Source organism: Natrix helvetica (assembly GCF_964273705.1).
Source record: "Natrix helvetica genome assembly, chromosome: 2".
NCBI classification, from domain to species: domain Eukaryota; kingdom Metazoa; phylum Chordata; class Lepidosauria; order Squamata; family Natricidae; genus Natrix; species Natrix helvetica.
The window spans coordinates 101,792,849-101,813,420 of NC_138552.1; the positions used below are offsets into that span (position 1 = coordinate 101,792,849).

Consider the following 20,572-nt stretch of genomic DNA (forward strand, 5'->3'; position numbering starts at 1 on the left):
TCATGGAGCATTTTCTGGCTAGGGAGGAAAGGCAACGTTTACCATCATTAAAAACTGTCCCTAAGAAAATTTTGGGTCCTATCATGAAAATGGTTAATGCAGTGCTTTCAACAATTGAATCGGGATCCATCTTGGAAACAAATCAGTTAATGTACAGTGCAGCTGTAATAGTCACTAATGAACTAGGCATTAAAATCAAAGTACCTAATCACACAATTGAAAAAGCATCAAAGCCAAAGTGGAAAATCCGATTAGAACAAAAAGTCAAAAAATTAAGGGCAGATGCTAGCAACTTAAAGAACATGCATGAGCAACGGCTTAAAAACAGAAAAATCATAGATCAGCTAATCAGAAGATATAGATTGGATACAAGAAACATCAATGAAGCTGTAGAGATTGTAAAACAGCAGATAACAGCAACAGCTAGAAAAATTGAAAGATATGAGGCACGAATCATCCAGTATAAACAAAACCAACAATTTCAATCAGACCAACGGCGTTTTTTATCAAAGTCTTAATGTGAATGGTGGCACCAAAAGTCAAAAACCAGAAAAGCAGGCCACAGCTGAATTCTGGAAAGAATTGTGGGGAAATGCAAAGGACTACAATAAGGAAGCAAAGTGGATACATGACTTTGAGGAAAGCATTGGTAACAAACAAATGCAAGTATTAGAAATAACAACTGAGATGGTCAAAAATCGAGTAAAAAAAGTAAAGAATTGGACATCACCTGGAAATGATCAATTACATGGTTTCTGGCTCAAATATCTGACCAGTTTACATGCAATGTTGGCCAGGCAACTGAATGAAATTTTACAAAATGGTCAAATTGATGAATGGTTGACAACTGGAAAAACATACTTGATTCAGAAAGATGCAACTAAAGGAACAATACCTGAAAACTACAGACCAATAACATGCTTGCCAACAACCTTTAAATTACTCACAGGCATTATTGCAGATAACATTATGGATTATTTGGAAACAAACAACATCTTGCCAGTAGAGCAAAAAGGCAACAAAAGAAGGAGTAGGGGCACAAAAGATCAGCTCCTAATTGATAAAATGATATTAGAAAATTGTAAGAAAAGAAAAACGAACTTGAATATGGTCTGGATTGATTATAAAAAAGCATTTGACTCATTGCCACATAGTTGGATCATAAAATGCTTAGAAACAACTGGCATTAGTAAAAATATTACATCCTTCACTGAAAAGGCGATGAAACAATGGAGAACTGAGTTGGCAGTAGGGAATGAGAACTATGGAATGGTTAATATCAAGCGAGGAATTTTCCAGGGTGATTCACTTTCACCTCTTCTCTTCATCATTGCGATGATCCCACTATCAGTAATCTTAAAAAAAATGAAATTAGGCTACCAAACAGCCAAAGAAGCTGAAAAAATTTCACATTTATTATATATGGATGATTTGAAACTCTATGGAAAGTCAGAAATAGAAATCCAATCACTGACAAACACTGTCCGAGTATTCAGCACCCATATTTCAATGCAGTTTGGCATGGAAAAATGTGCCACTGTATCCATAAAAAGGGGCAAAATCACTACATGTGAGGGAATTGAAATGCCCAATGGCCAACTAATTAAATGCAACGAAAATGAAGCCTACAAATACTTAGGCATTTTGCAGTTGGATAACATCAAACATGGACAAGTAAAAAATATTGTCAGGAGAGAGTACACCAACAGAGTTAGGAAAATTTTGAAATCTAAATTAAATGGTGGAAATACAATCAAGGCCATAAATACCTGGGCAATACCAGTTATAAGATACACAGCTGGTATAGTTAACTGGACACAAGCTGATTTGGACATTTTGGACCGAAAAACAAGGAAACTAATGACAATGCATTACAGTTTACATCCACGTGGTGACACTGATAGACTATACCTGCCCCGAAAATCAGGTGGCAGAGGATTATTACAAGTGAAGCAAATAGTTGAAGAAGAAAAACATGCACTAGCTGATTATTTAAAAGAAAGTCAAGAACATCTATTAATCGAAGTAAAGAACAAAAATCTACTGAAGGCCCAACAGACGAAACAAGAATACAGAAAAGATGTGATAAAATCAAGAATGGAGAGTTGGCAGAACAAAGCCTTACATGGTCAATTTCTGGAAAAAATAAAAGATAAAGTGGACAGTGAAAAAACTTGGTTATGGTTAACAACAGGTACATTAAAGAAAGAAACAGAGTCACTAATCCTGGCTGCGCAAGAACAAGCTATCCGAACAAATGCCATTAAGGCCAAAATCGAAAAATCCTCTGATGATGCCAAATGCAGACTCTGCAAAGAAGTTGATGAAACTGTTGACCACATACTCAGCTGCTGTAAAAAAATCACCCAGACTGATTATAAATTGCGGCACAATTCAGTAGCACAAATGATCCACTGGAATTTGTGCAAAAATTATAATATTAAAACAACAACAAACTGGTGGGAACATAAGCCTGAAAAAGTCACCGAAAATCAGATGGTCAAGATCCTGTGGGATTTTCGTATACAAACAGACAAAGTACTAGCGCATAACACACCAGACATCACACTGGTTGAGAAAAAGAAGGTTACAATCATAGACATCGCAATACCAGGTGATAGCAGAGTTGAGGAGAAGGAACATGAAAAAGTCGCGAAATACCAGGACTTAAAAATTGAAATCCAACGATTATGGCACAAACCAGCAGTGGTAATTCCAGTGGTAATCGGCACACTGGGTGCTATTCCAAAAGCACTGGAATTACATTTAAAACAGTTAAAACTTGACAAAATCACCATCAGTCAAATGCAAAAAGCTGCACTGCTTGGATCTGCACGTATATTACGAAAATACGTTACGACGTCCTAGGCCCCTGGGTGGGGCCCGACTAGTAATCAATGCCAAATCCGGCGAATCAACTGGCCGCTGTGATACAATCGTATAATAATAATAATAATAATAATAATAATAATAATAATAATAATAATAATAATAATAATAATAATAATAATAATAATAATAATAGTAATTTATTAGATTTCTAGACCGCCCCCTCTCCCCGATAAATTCACATGTACCAAATCTCCAAGATATGCTCTCCCCTCAAAAGATTATGGACTGCTTTTCTTTGTAAGAAAACTTTCCCAACAAGCTGAACTGATCCTGAGTGAAACAGGCTCCCTCATGTATCTAAAGTCCAGTAAACCAAATTCACTGACCATGTCTTGAAGATAGTGTGGCAAACATGCTGATCTACTAGGAAGGGATAAATGTATTATAAGGTCACATGCATAGGTTTATCTAAATATTATTACATCATGCTGCAATTTCCATTATGTCTGCCTCTTTTTTTTAATCTTGCCTTTGCAATCTAAAATGCCAAACATATACAAGCCCAGGTTCGTTGCCCATGGCTGCTCAGTCAAAGCTTTGCTGGGAGTCCAATATGCCCTGTATGGCATGGAGATAAAATTATGTTGTATCTTCAAAATGATGTCGTTGCTTTGGGTGACCCAGGTTTTGGCCGCAGTAGTTGGGTGCCGTAACTTGGATCAGAGGCCTGAGAGGACCTCTGCCCCTCCCGCTTTTCACCTCCCTTTTGCTTCTCCGATTCTGAATCCACTTGAAGGTATACTTGGAGGAAATTTAATTTAGTCAGGGAAATTTTTATTTTGGGAGAATCCTGCAAAGTGTCCAATAATTAAAAGCACCACACGAGACTCTGAGAGTGCACTGCTTGAGAGCCCACTGAAGGTAGAAATGGATCCCATAAAATCTCTGCTGGAGATGAGCTTGAGAAGTATGGGTTGAGTTGGACAGGTGATTATGCAGAAGGGTGAGTGACTTACAGTTCAAGGTCTGATCTTTTTTTTTATTATTAAAATTTTCAATAAATTTTACAATTATCACCCCTTCCCTCTTCCCGCCCTCCCTCCCCCCGACCTCCCAGAGTAAAGTACAGGGTATAAACATTTAACAACCATACGCTAAGATAAGCTAACTAATTTTAACATATTACTATACTTGTGCTTTAACTCCCCCTTTATTAAACTAGTTTTGAATAAATTGTAATGTCCTTTATGCCTTCATTCATACGCTAACTGAAATTTTTTAGTCCGGTATTTATTTTGAATATAGTCAATCCATCTTGTCCAATCCAGCTTGTACTTCTCATCTGAGTGATCTTTCAAATACGCTGAAATTTTGGCCATCTCTGCTAAGTTTGCTACTTTTAACGTCCATTCTTGGATAGTGGGCAACTCTTCCTTCTTCCAGTATTGCGCCACCAACAATCTTGCTGCCATCGTTAGGTTCAAGATTAGTCTCTATAACAGTACAGTCTGAGACTATATCCAACAAAAACAACTGGGGTGTAAACTTTATCCTCTTTTTCAACATATTTTGAATAACCCTCCATATTTTTATCCAAAATGCTTTAACTTTTTTACAAGTCCACCAGATATGGTAGTACGTGGCATTAACACAATCACATCTCCAACATTTAGATTGTAAGTTCGGATACATACAGGCTAGCCTTTTTGGATCTAAATGCCATCTGTATAACATCTTATAAAAATTATCTCTCAAGTTCTGAGCTTGTGTAAATTTTACATTTCTTACCCAAATCTCTTCCCCTGTTTCCATCATTATTGGTTCCTCGAAATTTTATGCCCATTTTATCATACAATCTTTAACTAATTCTGTATCTGAGTTCAAGGTCTGATCTTGTTACCTGATTCTGAAGCAGGGTGAATATCAGGCAGGTCAGGGAAGGATTTCTTTTGGGTCAGTATCTGTAATATGTTTATGTTTTATAAATATTTGCTTTTGTAGATTAGTGGGTGTATTTGTTGAAGGAAACAGGTGACATGTTGGTTGTGCCATCTTAACAAAGACACAGCTATAAAGATGATTTAGGATGCAAGTAAAGCTTTCATGGTATTTTATACAACATAATAGTGAACTAGCGAATTTAAAAGAAGAGGCAAGACAAAATACAAGCTATTTTGGATGAGATAAAAAGAAAAAGTAAAGAAGCTTCCAGAGAACATAAGTATTGCCCAATGAAGTAAGCTTCTACAGTGACAATTGTCTATGATAACAGTAAGCAAAATGGAAATAAAAATGAATTATGCAAACAAAAATAAATGAGTCTGCAAACAAACCAGGGAAATGGCTGGCATATAAATTACAAAAAGGAAAAGGAAATGATATTAACATTACAATAAGAAAACAATGTAATAACACATAATGTGAACATGCAAAAAATGTTTTATCAATATTACTCTAATTTATACAAAGGACAAGAAATTTCCCTGGACAGTAGGGATGAATATTTAAAGAAACAAAATTTATCAAAGGCTACAGAGACATAAAATCAGACTATGAAGTCTGTGAAGTTAGGGGGGGGGGGGGGAACGGGACTAAAACAAGAAAAATGCTTGGACCAGAAGATTTACAGCTTCTTATTACAAATGTTTTGAGGATGAACTCTTACAACCTTTACAAAATGTGATGAATTCTATTTCACCCAGGAGAAAAAGGCTGGACAGCTGGAAAGAAGCTAATGTAGCATTAATACTTAAAGAGGGCCAAGATCTGATTTCAACAAACTATTCCCTTATTATCATAGTTGAATAATGATTACAAGTTGTTTACAATGATTTTGGCTTATAGGCTGATAATCCTTTTGAAGAATTCACAATGATCAATGATCATTAGGGTGTTTTACCTAAAACACATTTGAGGGTTAATTCTAGAAGTGTGTCGGACATTTTTGAATATTTGTAGCAACACAATGAAAAACAAGCTACATTGATTTCCTTAGATGCAGAGGCCTTTGACAATTTGAACTGTTTTAAAGAGAATATTTTTGCAGAGTATATTATTACATGGGTAAAATCAAAAGGAGCTGACAGACTACAGCATTGGGCCCTATACAACAAGAGGCAGTTCAGTGCTAACTAAAATCCTCCATTTAGGTAGGAAAAACTAGATACACTGGTAGAAGATAGGTAGTAGCTGGCTCAACAGTAGTTCCAAAGAGAGCGATTTAGATGTCCTGGTGACCACCACTTAAGTTTGAGTTAGCAGTGAGCTGCAGGTGCCAAAAAAGCCAACATTGTCCTAGACTGCATTAAGAGAGGAAAAGCATCAAAATCATGGAAAGTGATAGCATTGCTCTGACATGCACTAGAGAGGCCATATTTGGAATACGATATTCAGTTCTGGTCACCACAAAACAAAAAAGATGCTGAAGCCCTAGAAGAATGCATAGAAGGGCAACAAAGATGTTAAGGTATCTGGAGGCTAAATCCCACAAAGAATGGATAAATGAGCTAGATATATTTAACTCAACAAACAGAGAAGATTGAGGGGAGCTAGAATACAATCTTCCAATACTTGAAAGGTGGCTGCCATAGGGAAGGAGTTGATTTATTCTCCATAACATCTGAGGGTTTTCAAAGGGAAATCCAACCTGGAAATTAGCAGGAGCTTTCTTGCAGTAAGAACTATTAAACAATGAACAGCCTGACTCCCAGAGTTGTAGGTACTCCACTTCTGGAGGATTTCAAGAATAGATGAACAGTCATACAATTTGAGATGGTATGAGAACTCCTGTGTTGGTCAGGGGGATGGATTAGAAGACTTCCAAGGTCCCTTCTAGCTTTAAGATTCTATGATCATTTTACAACTCACAGAAAGCACTAATTAACAAAACCCTGTCATATACAAAAAGGGACAAGCCAAGGATATCTTTTGTCTCCGCTCCTGTTGGAATTAATACAAGATAGGTAAAGTTTACAAGAGAAATTTGTAAGGTAAGAGCATCTGCTGAAGGTGATTTTGAAAAGATATCAATAGAAAATTAAAAGTATTTTGTATGGTAGAAGATTTTAAAATTAATAATGAAAAGAAAAAGATGTTAACAAAAGCAATGAAATCAAGGGGTCAGATAGAACTGATAAAGAAAACTGATTTTAAAATTGAGGTGAAAAAATAAAATATTTGCTTGTCACTCCGACAAATATGAATTGTATATTATTTCCAAACAATTATGCTAAGACATGAAATTAAAAAGGACATGCTAAGTTGGGAAAAACTACATTTATCACTGGACCTCTGAGATAAAAATGAATGTTTTGCCTACAATGATGCTTTTGTTTCATACAATACGTGTTTTGACAACTGGTATACCATTTAAACAATGGCAAAAAAAAAGATGCATCTAAATTTGTATGGCAAGAGAAAAAGTCATGAGTCAAATATGTTACAAGGTGCAAAGGAAAGAGGAGAACTGGGTCTATCTGATTTGCAATTATATTTTGCAGCTTGTTTGCTTTGGATGAAAAAAAGGGAGCTGCTAAGAAATAAAAGACTTTTAGAGTTTGAAAATCATGATCTGAGATTTGGATGGCATGAATACTTGTAAGTACAATAAAGTCAAGGTTAATGTAGATTTCAAAAATCATTGTATTGGACATCGAGGATATGGAAAGACACAATCCAGGCAGTGCCCGAAAACATCATTTTGGTTCTCAGACCAAGAAGCATTTTATAGACAAGAAATAACAAAGATTCACCGATAGAACAATGCGAAAACACTGTATGTGGTTGAAAGGATAGAAATGTATATTTTGTTACAATCTTAAAGAGAATTTTATACTGTTGTTGACCAGAAAAATCATCTAGAACATGTGAAAGCACATCAAATTGATGTTGGAAATATGAGCAAGAATGGTCATTTTATCATGCTTGGTTGATGTGAGAAAAAGCTATAAAGGTTTGGGCACAAATATATACAGTGATTCGGGGGGTTTTAAGCATCAATCAATATTCAATTGAAAGCAGAACTTCTCCTCCTGGGATAAACAGTTAGAAAGTAGCCATGGAACACTGTTTTTATATATGATAACTGCAATGAGATTATTGTATGCTGACAATGGAAAGATTTGGCAATAAAGGAATGATTGGCGAAGATGACAAAACTTGCTGAAACAGCTAAACTGTCTTGTTTGATTAGAGAAAAGACATTGATGCCTGGAAAATCCTTATGGGCTTTTTGCGTAAAAAAAGAAGAAAATGAACTTGTGATTTACGCTCCTGATGATTAAATAAAATAGACTATAGAGAGTCATGATGTAATCCTACAGACAGAGGTTAAAAAATAATATTATACTTAAATCGGCCATAAAGAAGATGGGAACCCATTTCTTTATATATTTCTTTTTATATGTTTCTTCTTTCTTTACCTACCTCTTAGTTTTCTTTTGCAGTTTTAGCTTTCTTTCATCTCTCCTTTTTTCCTTCTCCTTTCTTGCTCTATTCTAGGTTGTATTATTTCTTCTTCTTGTTACAACTTCAATTTTTTTTAAAAAAAATCTCAAATAGAGAATACTACATCAACATTCCAAACACAATTGGGCGAGATTAGGTTGCAGAAGACCTGTTACTAACCTCAGTGGGTTTGTATGCACCCAAATTATTTTATGTTAAGAAAACCCATTGTGGATGCCTTGCCGGAGAACCTTTGTCATAGTTAGATTATCACAAAGTGTAATCCTTCATATCAATATTCTGATCACAAACAAGAATACTTTTTGCCAAAATTCCCCTGCACGCAGAGGCAATAAGCCTGATGGAAAGCTTCATGCTAAGGACTGAAATTTTATGAGGCTAGAACTTGATATCAAAGAATTACAGATTGCAGCATGTTAATAGTAGTAAAATACGGGAAGTATTAGACAGAACTAAAGGCTCAGAAGAGACTAGCCCCGTGATGGTGAAGCTATGGCAAGTGTGCCACAGTTGACATGCATGTCACTCCAGCTCAGCTCCATCCCGCATGCACGCGTGCCTCCTGCCGGCCACCTGGTTCTTAGGTCTCTGCCACACATATGCGGCGGGCGGAGGGCATGGGGGAGATGTGCACAGATTCACAGGGGTGGGGCACACGAGGGGGTAAAATGTGCATGCCCTGTGAGGGGTCATGCACACATGCGCAGGGGCAGGTCATGCTTGCATGCACAGGATGTGGGGCGTGCAGGTTGGTTCATGCGTATTGTATTATGGGTGCATGCGTGAGCACGCACTTTCAGGCACGTACATGCACACTTTTGGCACTCGGCAACGAAAATGTTAGCCATCACTGGAGTAGCCACTAACTAGACTACTCCCCACCATTTTTCTCCTCCTCTTTGCCATCCATGTTTCTTTCCTTTAACCTACATTAGGTTGATTTTAACACTCTAGATTTTTATCCCTGCAGTGGAGAAAATAGAAAGGGAAGGATATAAACAATGCTTTTTAATTAGCTAGATGTGTTCATCTTCACCTCTAAAGAGATTCTTATTTGCCACCAAAACACGTCTGGTTCATTAACTAGGTCCCCCAAGGAAAGATGTGGAGAAGCCAGTAATAGATTCGGTTATTAAATACCATATGACAATATAAGTCTTTATAGGTTAATGTATCAAATAAAAGGTGTTGATAACTGCAGGCAGAGAAACAAAATATAAGTGGTTCAAAGTTGTTTGGATCCTATTATTTCTAGACAAAAGCTGCTAAGGGTAACTGAGCCTGACAATATTCTGAAAACAAGACACCCTCCCCACAATTTAAAACTGTACTACACGACTGAGAGCATGGAAATTTTCCTAAAACTGTCAGATTATCCTGAAACATTATTGCAATCCAATCATAAATGAAGAGAACTATGTTTTAAATGCAAACAGCTGATATAAAATATAAAGACATTCCTTCATTTGATGGGGAGGTAGACAGTACAAAATTGTGCTTTAGTCTTAAATTTTTAACTAGTGAAACTAGCAAATTTTCATCTAGAAACAATTTAGTTATATATTCCAAAGATATCATCACATTTTGACATTTTCTACTGCAGAAAAGGATTTTCTTCCTTTTAGGATTTCCTAATGCAAACATTTCTTAAATTCTTATACATGGGGGGAAATGGTAAAACTTAGTCAATCTAAGTAGCAAGCCCTTTTTTAAAGCTTCAATAAAATAGTTCTTGCCTAAAATCCCAGGGCTGATATAGTAATGCTCTGATCATCCAATAATTTGTATCTACAGCCTGCCTTCAGTCTTAATTTAGATATAAATGTAGACAATTCAGGAAATTACATATATAAACATAGACTATGCGGAAAGGTGCTATGAGAAATAATAATGTCAACTTAAAGACAAAAGCTTTTTTAAATAGCATAAAAGCGGTAGCTAATGGATTTTCTTTCCAGCCTCTTTTAGTTAGAGCAGCACTTTCTCTAAAGACCAGATTTTTCCATGCCCTAATTATTTCTCAGAGTACTACAACATAATCCATGTGTTATTAGCCTTGAAAGACGTTACACCCTGAAGCAAAATATAGCACTCAAAATGTTTTTTCTGATGTAAAACAATAAATAACCAATCTTTGTACACCACCAACAAGTCTTTGGTGGTTTACAATAGAAAGACAGAGCCTTAAAATTATAAATTCAAGTTAAAAGCGAGAATATTAACAATGAATTAAAGGAATTGACTATAAGGGAGTGTCTAAAAAGATGCATTTTCAAGACTTTTTTTAAAGCAAAGAGAACGATTATGCCTCTCAATTCAGCAAGGGATGCACTCGAAAATATTGGAGCAGCTAATGTAAAAACTGTTCTAAGTTGTGAGTCATATCTGTGGCAATAACAGGTGAACTTTATCAGTGAAGGATAGAAGGAATTAGAGACCATTTTCAAAATCCAAGGCATCTACACCTTTACAGGCAATTAATAATATTCTGTATCTCAGATGAAAGAAACTGGCACCAGGGTAAAATTCCTTTTTTTGCTTGTTTTCTCCCCCCGCCCCCCCACAAACCCCTAGAAACTGGCCTGCCTGCCAAATTCTGTATAATTGACATTTCTGGACTAGATACAAAAACAGCCCTCCGAAACACATTTCAGTCATTAATTCAGAGATTATCCATGTAGGTTCTGCAGTTTTAAAATAATTTTCTTTCAATAATTGTTGGTTTCTCTAGTGAACCTGATTAAAAAGAATGCTCTGTCTGTTTCCTTACTTTAGGAAACAAAAGAAAGGTCTACATTTCATATTCTACGCCCCTTCAAAAGGACTATGATCTCATCTCAAATAGGTAAATCTGTTACTTCCCTGAATGATGACCTTCAAATTAATTAATTTATTAAATTTATAAGCTGCCCACCTCACTGTCTGAGGTGAATCTGGTTGGCTTACAATATAGTAAAAAGTAAACATATTAAAACTATAAATATAAAAATGGATTTAAATCATAAAAGAGTAAGTACATATACTACAGAATACAGAAATGAATATTTTTGCCCTGTGTATGTTCAGCTTTTATTTATAATTCCTTCCATACTTTACAGATCATGAAATCAGTCTTAGACCAACTACTCTGGCTTTAATTGGTTCCTGGGCACAATTTAAAGTGCTACATATTTTAAGCATGGCCTTCCCCAATAAAAAATTATCTAAAACGTTTTATCTTCATCAAAAGTTTTGTTATTTTATTTAGAATGTTTGGAGTACAAGACAAATATGAAACTCCATTAAGGTAAAAGTAAAGGTTCCCCTCGCACATACATGCTAGTCGTTCCTGACTCTAGGGGGCGGTGCTCATTTCCATTTCAAAGCCGAAGAGCCAGCGCTGTCCGAAGAAGTCTCTGTGGTCATGTGGCCAGCATGGCTAAACGCCAAAGGCGCACAGAACACTGTTACCTTCCCACCAAAGTGGTCTCTATTTTTCTACTTGCATTTTTACATGCTTTCAAACTGCTAGGTTGGCAGAAGCTGGGTCAAGTAATGGGAGCTCATTCCGTTACGCGGCACTAGGGATTCAAACTGCCGACCTTTCTGATCAACAAGCTCAGCGTCTTAGCCACTGAGCTACTGCGTCCCATTAGCTAATCAGTAACTCCATTACAGATTAGTTAAAGAAAGAAAACAGTATCTGAAGCTTCATGGTTTATATGCTTTTGTGAGAGAATAGACAGGATATAAAAAATGATTGAAATAAACTACAACTATTAGAGGCAATAAAACGTCTTGCTAAGGGTATTGAAATGTGAAGAGAATGACTATTGTATCAGTTGGATCTACTATCTTTTGTTCAACTCTTTTCTCCAAAATAAGTGCTTTGGTAATATTAGCTGTTGACAAAGATCTAAAGTCTTACAATCATTATCTGAACTGATATTAGAAACTAGCTCCTTAATTTGCTTATGTGTGACTGTGTGTTTTTTCTAAAGATTTGCAATTCCTGGCTTACCTGGAAAAAGAAAAATGCTTGTCCAAACCAATAATGCATGATAGTAACTTGAGCTGCATCAAACTTCAGTGGCTTCCAGATGTAGTTTCTCATCATGGTTTGAATGAATAGGCACAAGACCAAAACTGGTAAGTTATGAGGTCTGAGCAAGAGAGCTGATAGCAGAACCAGCCCACCGTAGATTTCCCATAAACCTTTAAACTTGATCTTAGTATCCATTGAAAAAAATAGAGATTTGAATAAATCTTTTGTGCCTGTGAAGATGATGCCAAGAACGAAGATGTAAACAAAACGTGCTTCGATTGTGCCCCTAAAAAGAGACAATAAAAAGACATAGTTAAATCAACTTCTGATGAGATCAAACATTTGTTTCTGGACACGATTTGCTAAAATGCAGAGAAGTTAGCTCAAAACAAGTAGTGGTGCTTGTGCCATTAGTGATAGTAAAATTGATCATGATTGCATTATGCATCCCAACAAATAGAATTATACAATAATTCAAATGAAACAGAGTGATTCAAGTAGGAAAGTATCTTAAACCAGCGCTCTGAAAAGAATGAGATTAGCTCCATACATATTTATCTGAAACGAATGCAGTTAAAGCTTATTGTGCTATACTATAAACTTGGCCCAAAAAATACACAGCACTATCAAATAAATATGTATGAAATTAGTTTCATAAAGCTGATCGATATTTGAAAGCTCTGCTAAATTCCTCTCAGGAAGATTAGGGGGAAAAAAGAAGTATGTTCATTAAAAAGGTTTAAAAAGTAAAATATGCATCATTCTTAAGCATGCCACAGCAACATCTGCCTTTGCAACATTAATGTTCTATCACATACATATATTAAAGTAATATGCAGTATGTATATTCAAAATCCCAATCCAGAAAAGAAAACATTATCTATATAGTTTAGAATGTGAATGTGCTTAGGTGGGGAACGGGTGAGGATTTGAACTGGGGATTTTCTGTCCCAAGATCAGATTCAGACTCTTAGGTATTTTAATATTCCCTGAAATAAAGTTTTCTCCCACAGCAAAGCAATGAATAGACCATTCCCTACATGAAACTGTTGCCATCATAGCTATAGAGTTGTTGTTCCCACTGCAACACAATTTAACATAATTTAATGGTCCACTTGAATGCACATTTACTGGGGAACAATTTCTACTGAACTCCACAGAACTTATTTCCAAAAAATATTTCAGTCAGCTGCGAGGCATCAAGAGCATGAATGCTTATAATCAGAAATCTGAACCAATCCTCTCTGTCACACACAATTTGGGGTTCTTAGAATCCATAAAAATCGCATAATCCATAAAAACCATACAGTTTTAATAATAATTAACCCCACCACCTTCAAGATTTAAATAAGCCATTGTCAACAACTGTATTTTGCAGCCCAAGAGTTTCTATCATTCTTCAGACGGGCTAGACCAGTGATGGTGAACCTTTTTTGGCTCGCGTGCCACAAGTGGGGGGAGCGCGGGGGGGTTGAGTGCGGGTGTGCCGCACCCATAATGCACGTGCGACCCCCCCCCAGTGTGCATGCGCGCACAACGTGCGACCCCCCATTTTTACATGCTTTTTTGCCCTCCCCAGGCTCCAGGGGCTTTATAGGAGCCTGGGGAGGGCGAAAAGAGCCTCCCCCGACCCCCCGGAGGCTTCAGGGACCGTCCCTGAAGCCTTTGGAGCACTTAAAACAACCCTCCGAGCAAACCGGACTTCCGCCTTGCATGCCCTGACAAATGGCTCTGCGTGCCACTTGCTGGCTCCCCGTCTTGAGCCACATTGCACCATCAGCTTTACAACAACATTATGGGAAACCTACTTCTTTCCTGTGCACACTAATCTTCCTCATCTATCAATTGGCAGGCTTAAATCCAGGAAGCCCTCTCTGGCACTCGCTCAACAGCTATCTAACAACTTTGACATCAACATAAAGTGGAAAGCCAAATGGGCTGCTGAACGCCCAAATACAGGCAGTTACGTAGATGACCTACACAAGAGGTGCCAGGTTTTGACCTTCCTTGCCAGCATTGGTCAACTCTGAACAGGATCCATACCTAACATGGTGTCTGCCAGGACTCATTGTTTAAGTGGGGTCTTGTCTCTACCCCTCAGGGTGACTGTGGTGCTTCTTGAAAAAATATCCATCACATTGTGTCCGAATGTCCATCAAGAGCTTACACTGTCTGATTTTTTTCAACATAAACCACCCTTTCCTTGAATGGCTGGGTGGACTGGATATTAACATTTGAACCACTGTAAGTCCATGTATTTGCAAACGCTAAATAAATAAATAAATAAATTCTTCAGGGGTAAACCCCCAGTATGTGAAATAGGGTAACATCATCAGCCAAGTATCTTTAACTACAAGTAACTGATTGAAGCCATTCGGGATGCAAACATATAGGTAAGTAAAAAATATTTTACATCTGAGATGCTCTATTTATTCATGTGCGCTTCCCAATAACAAGCAAAAATATTACAAAAGATCTTCATTTCCCTCATTCAATCTGGACAGCCCTTTCTAAAAGAGTATGGCCTTGTAAGGCAATCAAAAACTGCAGTAGATTCCTTCAAACGCCTCAGGAGGGGTCAAAAGAACTTAAAATAAAAGGAGAATGTGGTAGACTAATTTCCCCTATTCACTGGCCTTTGAGCAGAATGGGGGCTTTGCATGCAACAAGGATGTATCAAAGATTTGAGTTGGAGACATCAATCTTTAATGAAAGAACAACATAATATGCACAACTGACTGTTCCCAAAATCTTGGCAAGAAATATTAGGAACTCCAAAACAAAAAAAACAAAAACAAAAAACCAAAGCTACTAAGTTCTTAAATAGCAATTTTAAATGTTCTGGAAAATCCTGAGCACCTAGACTTTCTTCTCTGCTGTATCTTCCCTTCCATGATAAGAGAAGCAAGACAGAAATTGAGATTTATATTTTTACAATTTAAAGTCTTTTATTTGTATGTCAAACACGGGTCATCTATTTTTCTTCGGCTAAATGCATATACTCCGTTAGTCCCTCAATTTATGTGAACATTCCTCCTGTGATAATTAACTTCCTACCTATCCATCACTTAAGCATCAATGATGTGATGGACACGTGTGAAACTGCCACCCAGAGCCATGAAAAGCCTAAAAAGGGCGGCAATATCAATCTTTTAATAAATTAATAAACCAAAATAAATGGCTATTTTTACATCCAAATGCTTCTCTGTTGTCAGCTTACACTGATATTCTTACTCTCTGTGCTGTTTTTCATCATTATGTTTTTTCCCCACTTAAATCAGTGGTTTCGTACTCTCCTGTATCGATGTTTTAATGGACGCCAGTATTCACGAATAGTGTAATGGTAGATTTTCTGCATTGAAGTTAATTCAGTGAAGAATTTGAAGACAGAATCGCTGCAAGAAAAATAGTCTTGGCCAAATCCATCCAACATCAATCATCACTTAAAAACAGATCTCCGATTCGCTATTTTTTTTCCTTTTCATGCGCAACCCTCATAAAATAATTAACTTCCCTAAATCTCATCAGCTTCAAACTGACACTCTGCCTAGAGATCACCATAATTGCTTATGGCATAAGCTCTTATTGGATTAGAGTCGCCTTCATTAAATGCAAGAAATAGACTCTAGTAAATCTTAATGACTTAATCTCAGATGCTGGTAAAACTTTAAATCATCATCATTATCCTCATCATAATAAAGTTTGCAGACAACACAACAGTGCTGGGTCTCATAACTGGAAGGGACAAATCAGCATACAGGGAAGAAGTCCAGAAGGTATCCATATGGTGCTCAAGAAGCAACTTACATCTAAATACTAGTAAGACAAAGGAGATGGTGATGGACTTCTGGAAGCACAGAGAGGAACCTGCCCCGCTGTATATCGAGGGGGGCTGTGTGGAGAGGGTTTCCTCTTTTAAATTCTTGGGAGTGCTTATTACTCAAGATCTCACCTGGAAAAACAACACGTCTCTGGTGAATGGAAAGGCCCAACAGAGACTTCATTTCCTTAAGAGTCCTGCGAAAAAATCAGGTGGTACAACGGCTGATGACCTCTTTCTATTGATCCACCATAGAAAGTGTCCTCACATATTGTATTACAGTATGGTATGCTGGTTTAACAGCTGCGGACAGGAAGGCACTACAGAGAGTGATCAATTCGGCGCAAAAAACCATTGGTTGCCCCCTGGATGACATTGCCAGATCTCACTGCTTTAGCAAAGTAAGGAAGATACTCAGAGATGATTCACATCCTGGTCAGTGTCTCTTTGCACTTCTACCATCAGGCAGAAGACATCAAAGTATCGCCAGCCGAACAAACAGGTTTAAAGATAGTTTCTATCCTCGTGCTGTGAGACTTTTAAATACAACCACAATCACTTCATGCACGCGTTAGTTTTTTTTCTTTTTCTTTCTTTTTTCGTTTCTGTTATAATTTTGCACCAGTGAGGTTAAAACCAATTTCGTTGTATTTAAGTACAATGACAATAAAGATTATACTATACTATACTATCATCTTCATCCGATCATCATCAATTTCCTTCTTTACCTTAATCCAGCTCATTTAAAACAGGACGATTGGAATTTCATTTCAGAATTCTGAGCTGGGGGAGGATGGAAAAGAAAGCTCTATGCGACTACTGCTGCAGCCCACATCATGATTGTTACACAAGGGGAATGGGGATATTTATTGACAGTTGGAGTCTATGTCCATATGTGTCCCAAGTACAAATTTACTCATTAAGTACATTGCTATAGAATCTTGCAGTGAAGCCATATGTTACAAGAAAATGTTATAACCTGAAAGTTAAACAGATTTGTTGCAGGCCAATAGTGGCCTATACAAGAGTTGACACCACAAGTTTTCTAATCTTGGCTTCTCTTCAAACACCAACCTTGTTGCCGAAGATAATTAATAATCCTCTGAAAGGAACACAGTGACCCAACAATATGGTGGGTTTTTTTAATCCTGACTCGTAAATATCTCAACAGTTTGAAATGTATGTATATGCATTCTTAAGAAGAAAACTTAAAAACTACCCCTTAATCGAAGAACACCAATTTAAATGACTCACAACATTCAAAAACTAGAAGTGGGATTTTTTTTTTTTTTTGAGATTTCATATGTTGCATGGCAATACATGGAACAAGAGCTCTGATCCTACTTGAACTGTACTATAGAAACCTATGTACCTTATTTTTCAGAGTATAAGTCACACCTTTTCCTCCCAAAACAGAGGGTGAAAATCTGGATGTTCTTATACACTGAATACAGAATTTTTGGCCTCCCGAAACCCTGCCCCCTTCGCAAAAATGGACATCCAGAGGGTTTGGGAGGCCTGCAAAGTGCTCCTGGGGGTTGGAGATGGCAGAAACGAGCAAAAAATAAGCTGTTTTTTGCTCATTTCCCCACCCCAGCCGCCAGGAGCACTCTACAAGCCTCCCAAAACATATGCATGCTCTGTTTCTTTGCAAAAAAACAGCCCGTTTTCACAAAAAAAGGCCTGTTTTTTACTCGTTTTGCCCCCCCCCCCAGCTCCTTTGCAGGCCTCTCAAACTCTCTGTATGCCCTGTCTTTCACAAAAAATGAGGCATGCAGAGGGTTTGGTAGGCCTGCAGAGTGCAAAATCTTTTTTTTAATTTACCTCTTCAAAATCTTGGTGCGTCTTATACTCCGGTGCGTCTTATAGTCCGAAAAATACGGTATATAATATACAGCTGTCAGAATGGATAGACACCAGGAGGCCCTCTTGTAAGCCGCATCTTTCAACAGTGACAGTAATTTTCCACCCTTTCTTGGTAAGTGCTGCTTTATCCATTTACAATGCAGCAGGTCCACTGATGAACAGGCATCATTAAAAATTATGAACAAGTCAGAAACCCAGTGCACATCTCACATTCTTTCTGTACAACCTCCCATTTGGGCCACAGGCACTGGAGCAAAAACTATGCCAGCTTTGCATATCAAGCAAGGATTAGAAAGAAAAAAAAAGATTTGCTATTTGAATTTCATTACAGTGCTTTACAAAGCACAGGCTGAGAAAAGTATTATTCAGCTGCCGCCATAAATCAAGCAACCATAAATTACAATTTCAGGATAAATATCTACTCTATTTCCATTCTAAAAAGGGGCTAGGAATCTAACCCAGTGCTACGTATGCTCAAGAACACTTCCAGCCTGAAATCACAATGAGTTGCATAGTTTACTGATCAAAGCAACCCCTTTGATGAACTCTAAGAAGGGCATATTATTGTGTCTGCCAGAAACCTTAAACTACGTGCATCTATGAACTACTAATCAGGCAATGGAAATATTAGGCTAGCAGTTGTAAGGACAAAAGAGTCACATTAAGAGATGCTTTTATAAATATCAACAGATATTTAATTCCTGCCAAAAAAAATTTCTCACAGAACTGTTAGCTGTAAACTCATGAAAACTTTAGGAAAATGTTTTCCCAAACTTTTTTCCCAGGTATAACTACCATTGCCCTCTAACATTTACTTAGTTGCCTGTAACAAACAACAAATAATCTGTGGGTATTTACGCATGTTTAAAGGCAAAATACTCTACTGTTTCTCAACCTTTTTTCACCTGGGTCCCTTTCTGACTTTGTTTTTCTCCTGTGGGACCCCTGTCCAGGTTCTATTACTGGATATGAACATGGGATAGCAATTGTGTTTTTGGGCATCCACGGGACAATATTTGCAATATAATAGAACTGGTGCTGTAGAACCTAAGGACAAATGATAGAGGAATGTTGCTGACTTGATAAATTCTCAAAAATATTTGGCCACTGCTGGGAACAGCATGCTTGAATTGATCCATACGGTCAATTTTAGCTGCTTATATGCAGCATTCCCTGTCTTTTATCCTGCCCGTTTTGATCTATGATTGAATGAGGGAAGAATAATAGCAGATTTTTTTGTACTGTTAATTTATTTATTTGTTATAATACTTCGCAGTGCAATTTTGTAGTATTATTTGTATTGGAGGGATTATAATAGGAAAATGAAGTAAAGAGAGTATTAAAGTAGAAGTGGAGAGTTTGTATCTTAGAGCTGAACTGGCTAAGGTAAATTATGTTCTTGTCATATCAGGCACAAACAATCAGACCCAGACGCGAATAGGTTTTTTTTCTCCTCAGGGGAATTTAAGATGCCACACTTACAGTATAAAACCTATCCCTTACAATGTTCCCCCCACATTTTTCTTGGAAAAAGAATCTTAAAAAATTCTGCCATGACCACTCTGGGAATGTTTGATCTCTATCCAGATCCTCTGCAGCCCACAGGAATGACGCAACAAAAATATATTGGTAGCCAAGGAAGAAAAGGCTTCATATTTGGTTTTGTGAGCCACCCAGAGGCAGTGCCTAAATCCATTAAATGGATAAATAATTGCAGCAGCATAAGAAATCTCTCTGGCTTGCCTAAAACAAATTGCTAAAATGAGGGGGGAAAACCTGAGTTACCCAGGAACAGAAGGACTCTTCTATTGTAATACACAAAACAAATTCCTAAGACCAAAACTCTTTATTTTTAAGCACGTGTCTTTTGCATCAACACCTCACCGGCAGATTCCAGGGTTCTTGTCAAAACAGGGTAAACCCCTCAAACCTAAAATCTGCCCACAACTCTTAGAAAACACGCGCACAAACCCACATAGTACTTATTTGTGGTATTTTTTTTAGACCTCAAGGTGTTAAGTACATTTACATAGCTGCTAATGAACTTACTTTGAAATATCTTTTCTGTCTCGTTGCCATGGAAATTCCACATTTCCTATCGCTGCCCGGTAGCTGTACACTCCCAAGAGTCCAAGTGCCATGGCTATTTTCGAAACCAAAGAACATCTTCGATGAACAAGTATTAAGATCATAACTAGAGACACCAATGTCAGAAGAGAAAGTTCAGTTTTATGTTCGGAGCTGTAAAACCAACAACAAATTTAATTAGATTTTTTTTAAAATAAGGTTCACTTACAAGTTCTTTTCTCTCTCTCTTTCTTAACAAGCTTCACTTCATTCATCAATCAGAAAACCAATAGCCTTTTCTCACATCAGTTTTTGCAAACTCTTTATGTAGCATTTATTCTGTGCCAAAATATCAGACATTTTACAATCTTACACAAGGCATCAAATAATTTTCTATGTTATCACTTTAGAGTCTTCCTATCCTTCATAGAGATCTTTGACTGAATGGTGCAATGCTTTCATTTCATTTACTTTTTGCAGAAGGAGAACTTTCAAGC

At 37.2% G+C, this 20,572-nt stretch overlaps 1 protein-coding gene across 3 annotated transcripts in view; it reads right to left on the bottom strand.

Moving 5' to 3' along the window:
- PIGG (phosphatidylinositol glycan anchor biosynthesis class G (EMM blood group)) overlaps positions 1–20,572 on the bottom strand; it is an 82,478-nt gene that overhangs the window by 15,704 nt on the left and 46,202 nt on the right. For all 3 annotated transcript variants that reach the window (XM_081940212.1, XM_081940211.1, XM_081940210.1), the window contains exons 10-11: positions 20,058–20,249; positions 12,299–12,608 (exon numbers count right to left, since the gene is read on the bottom strand). In XM_081940212.1, coding sequence (XP_081796338.1) covers positions 12,299–12,608; positions 20,058–20,249 — 502 coding nt within the window. The remainder of the gene's footprint in view (positions 1–12,298; positions 12,609–20,057; positions 20,250–20,572) is intronic.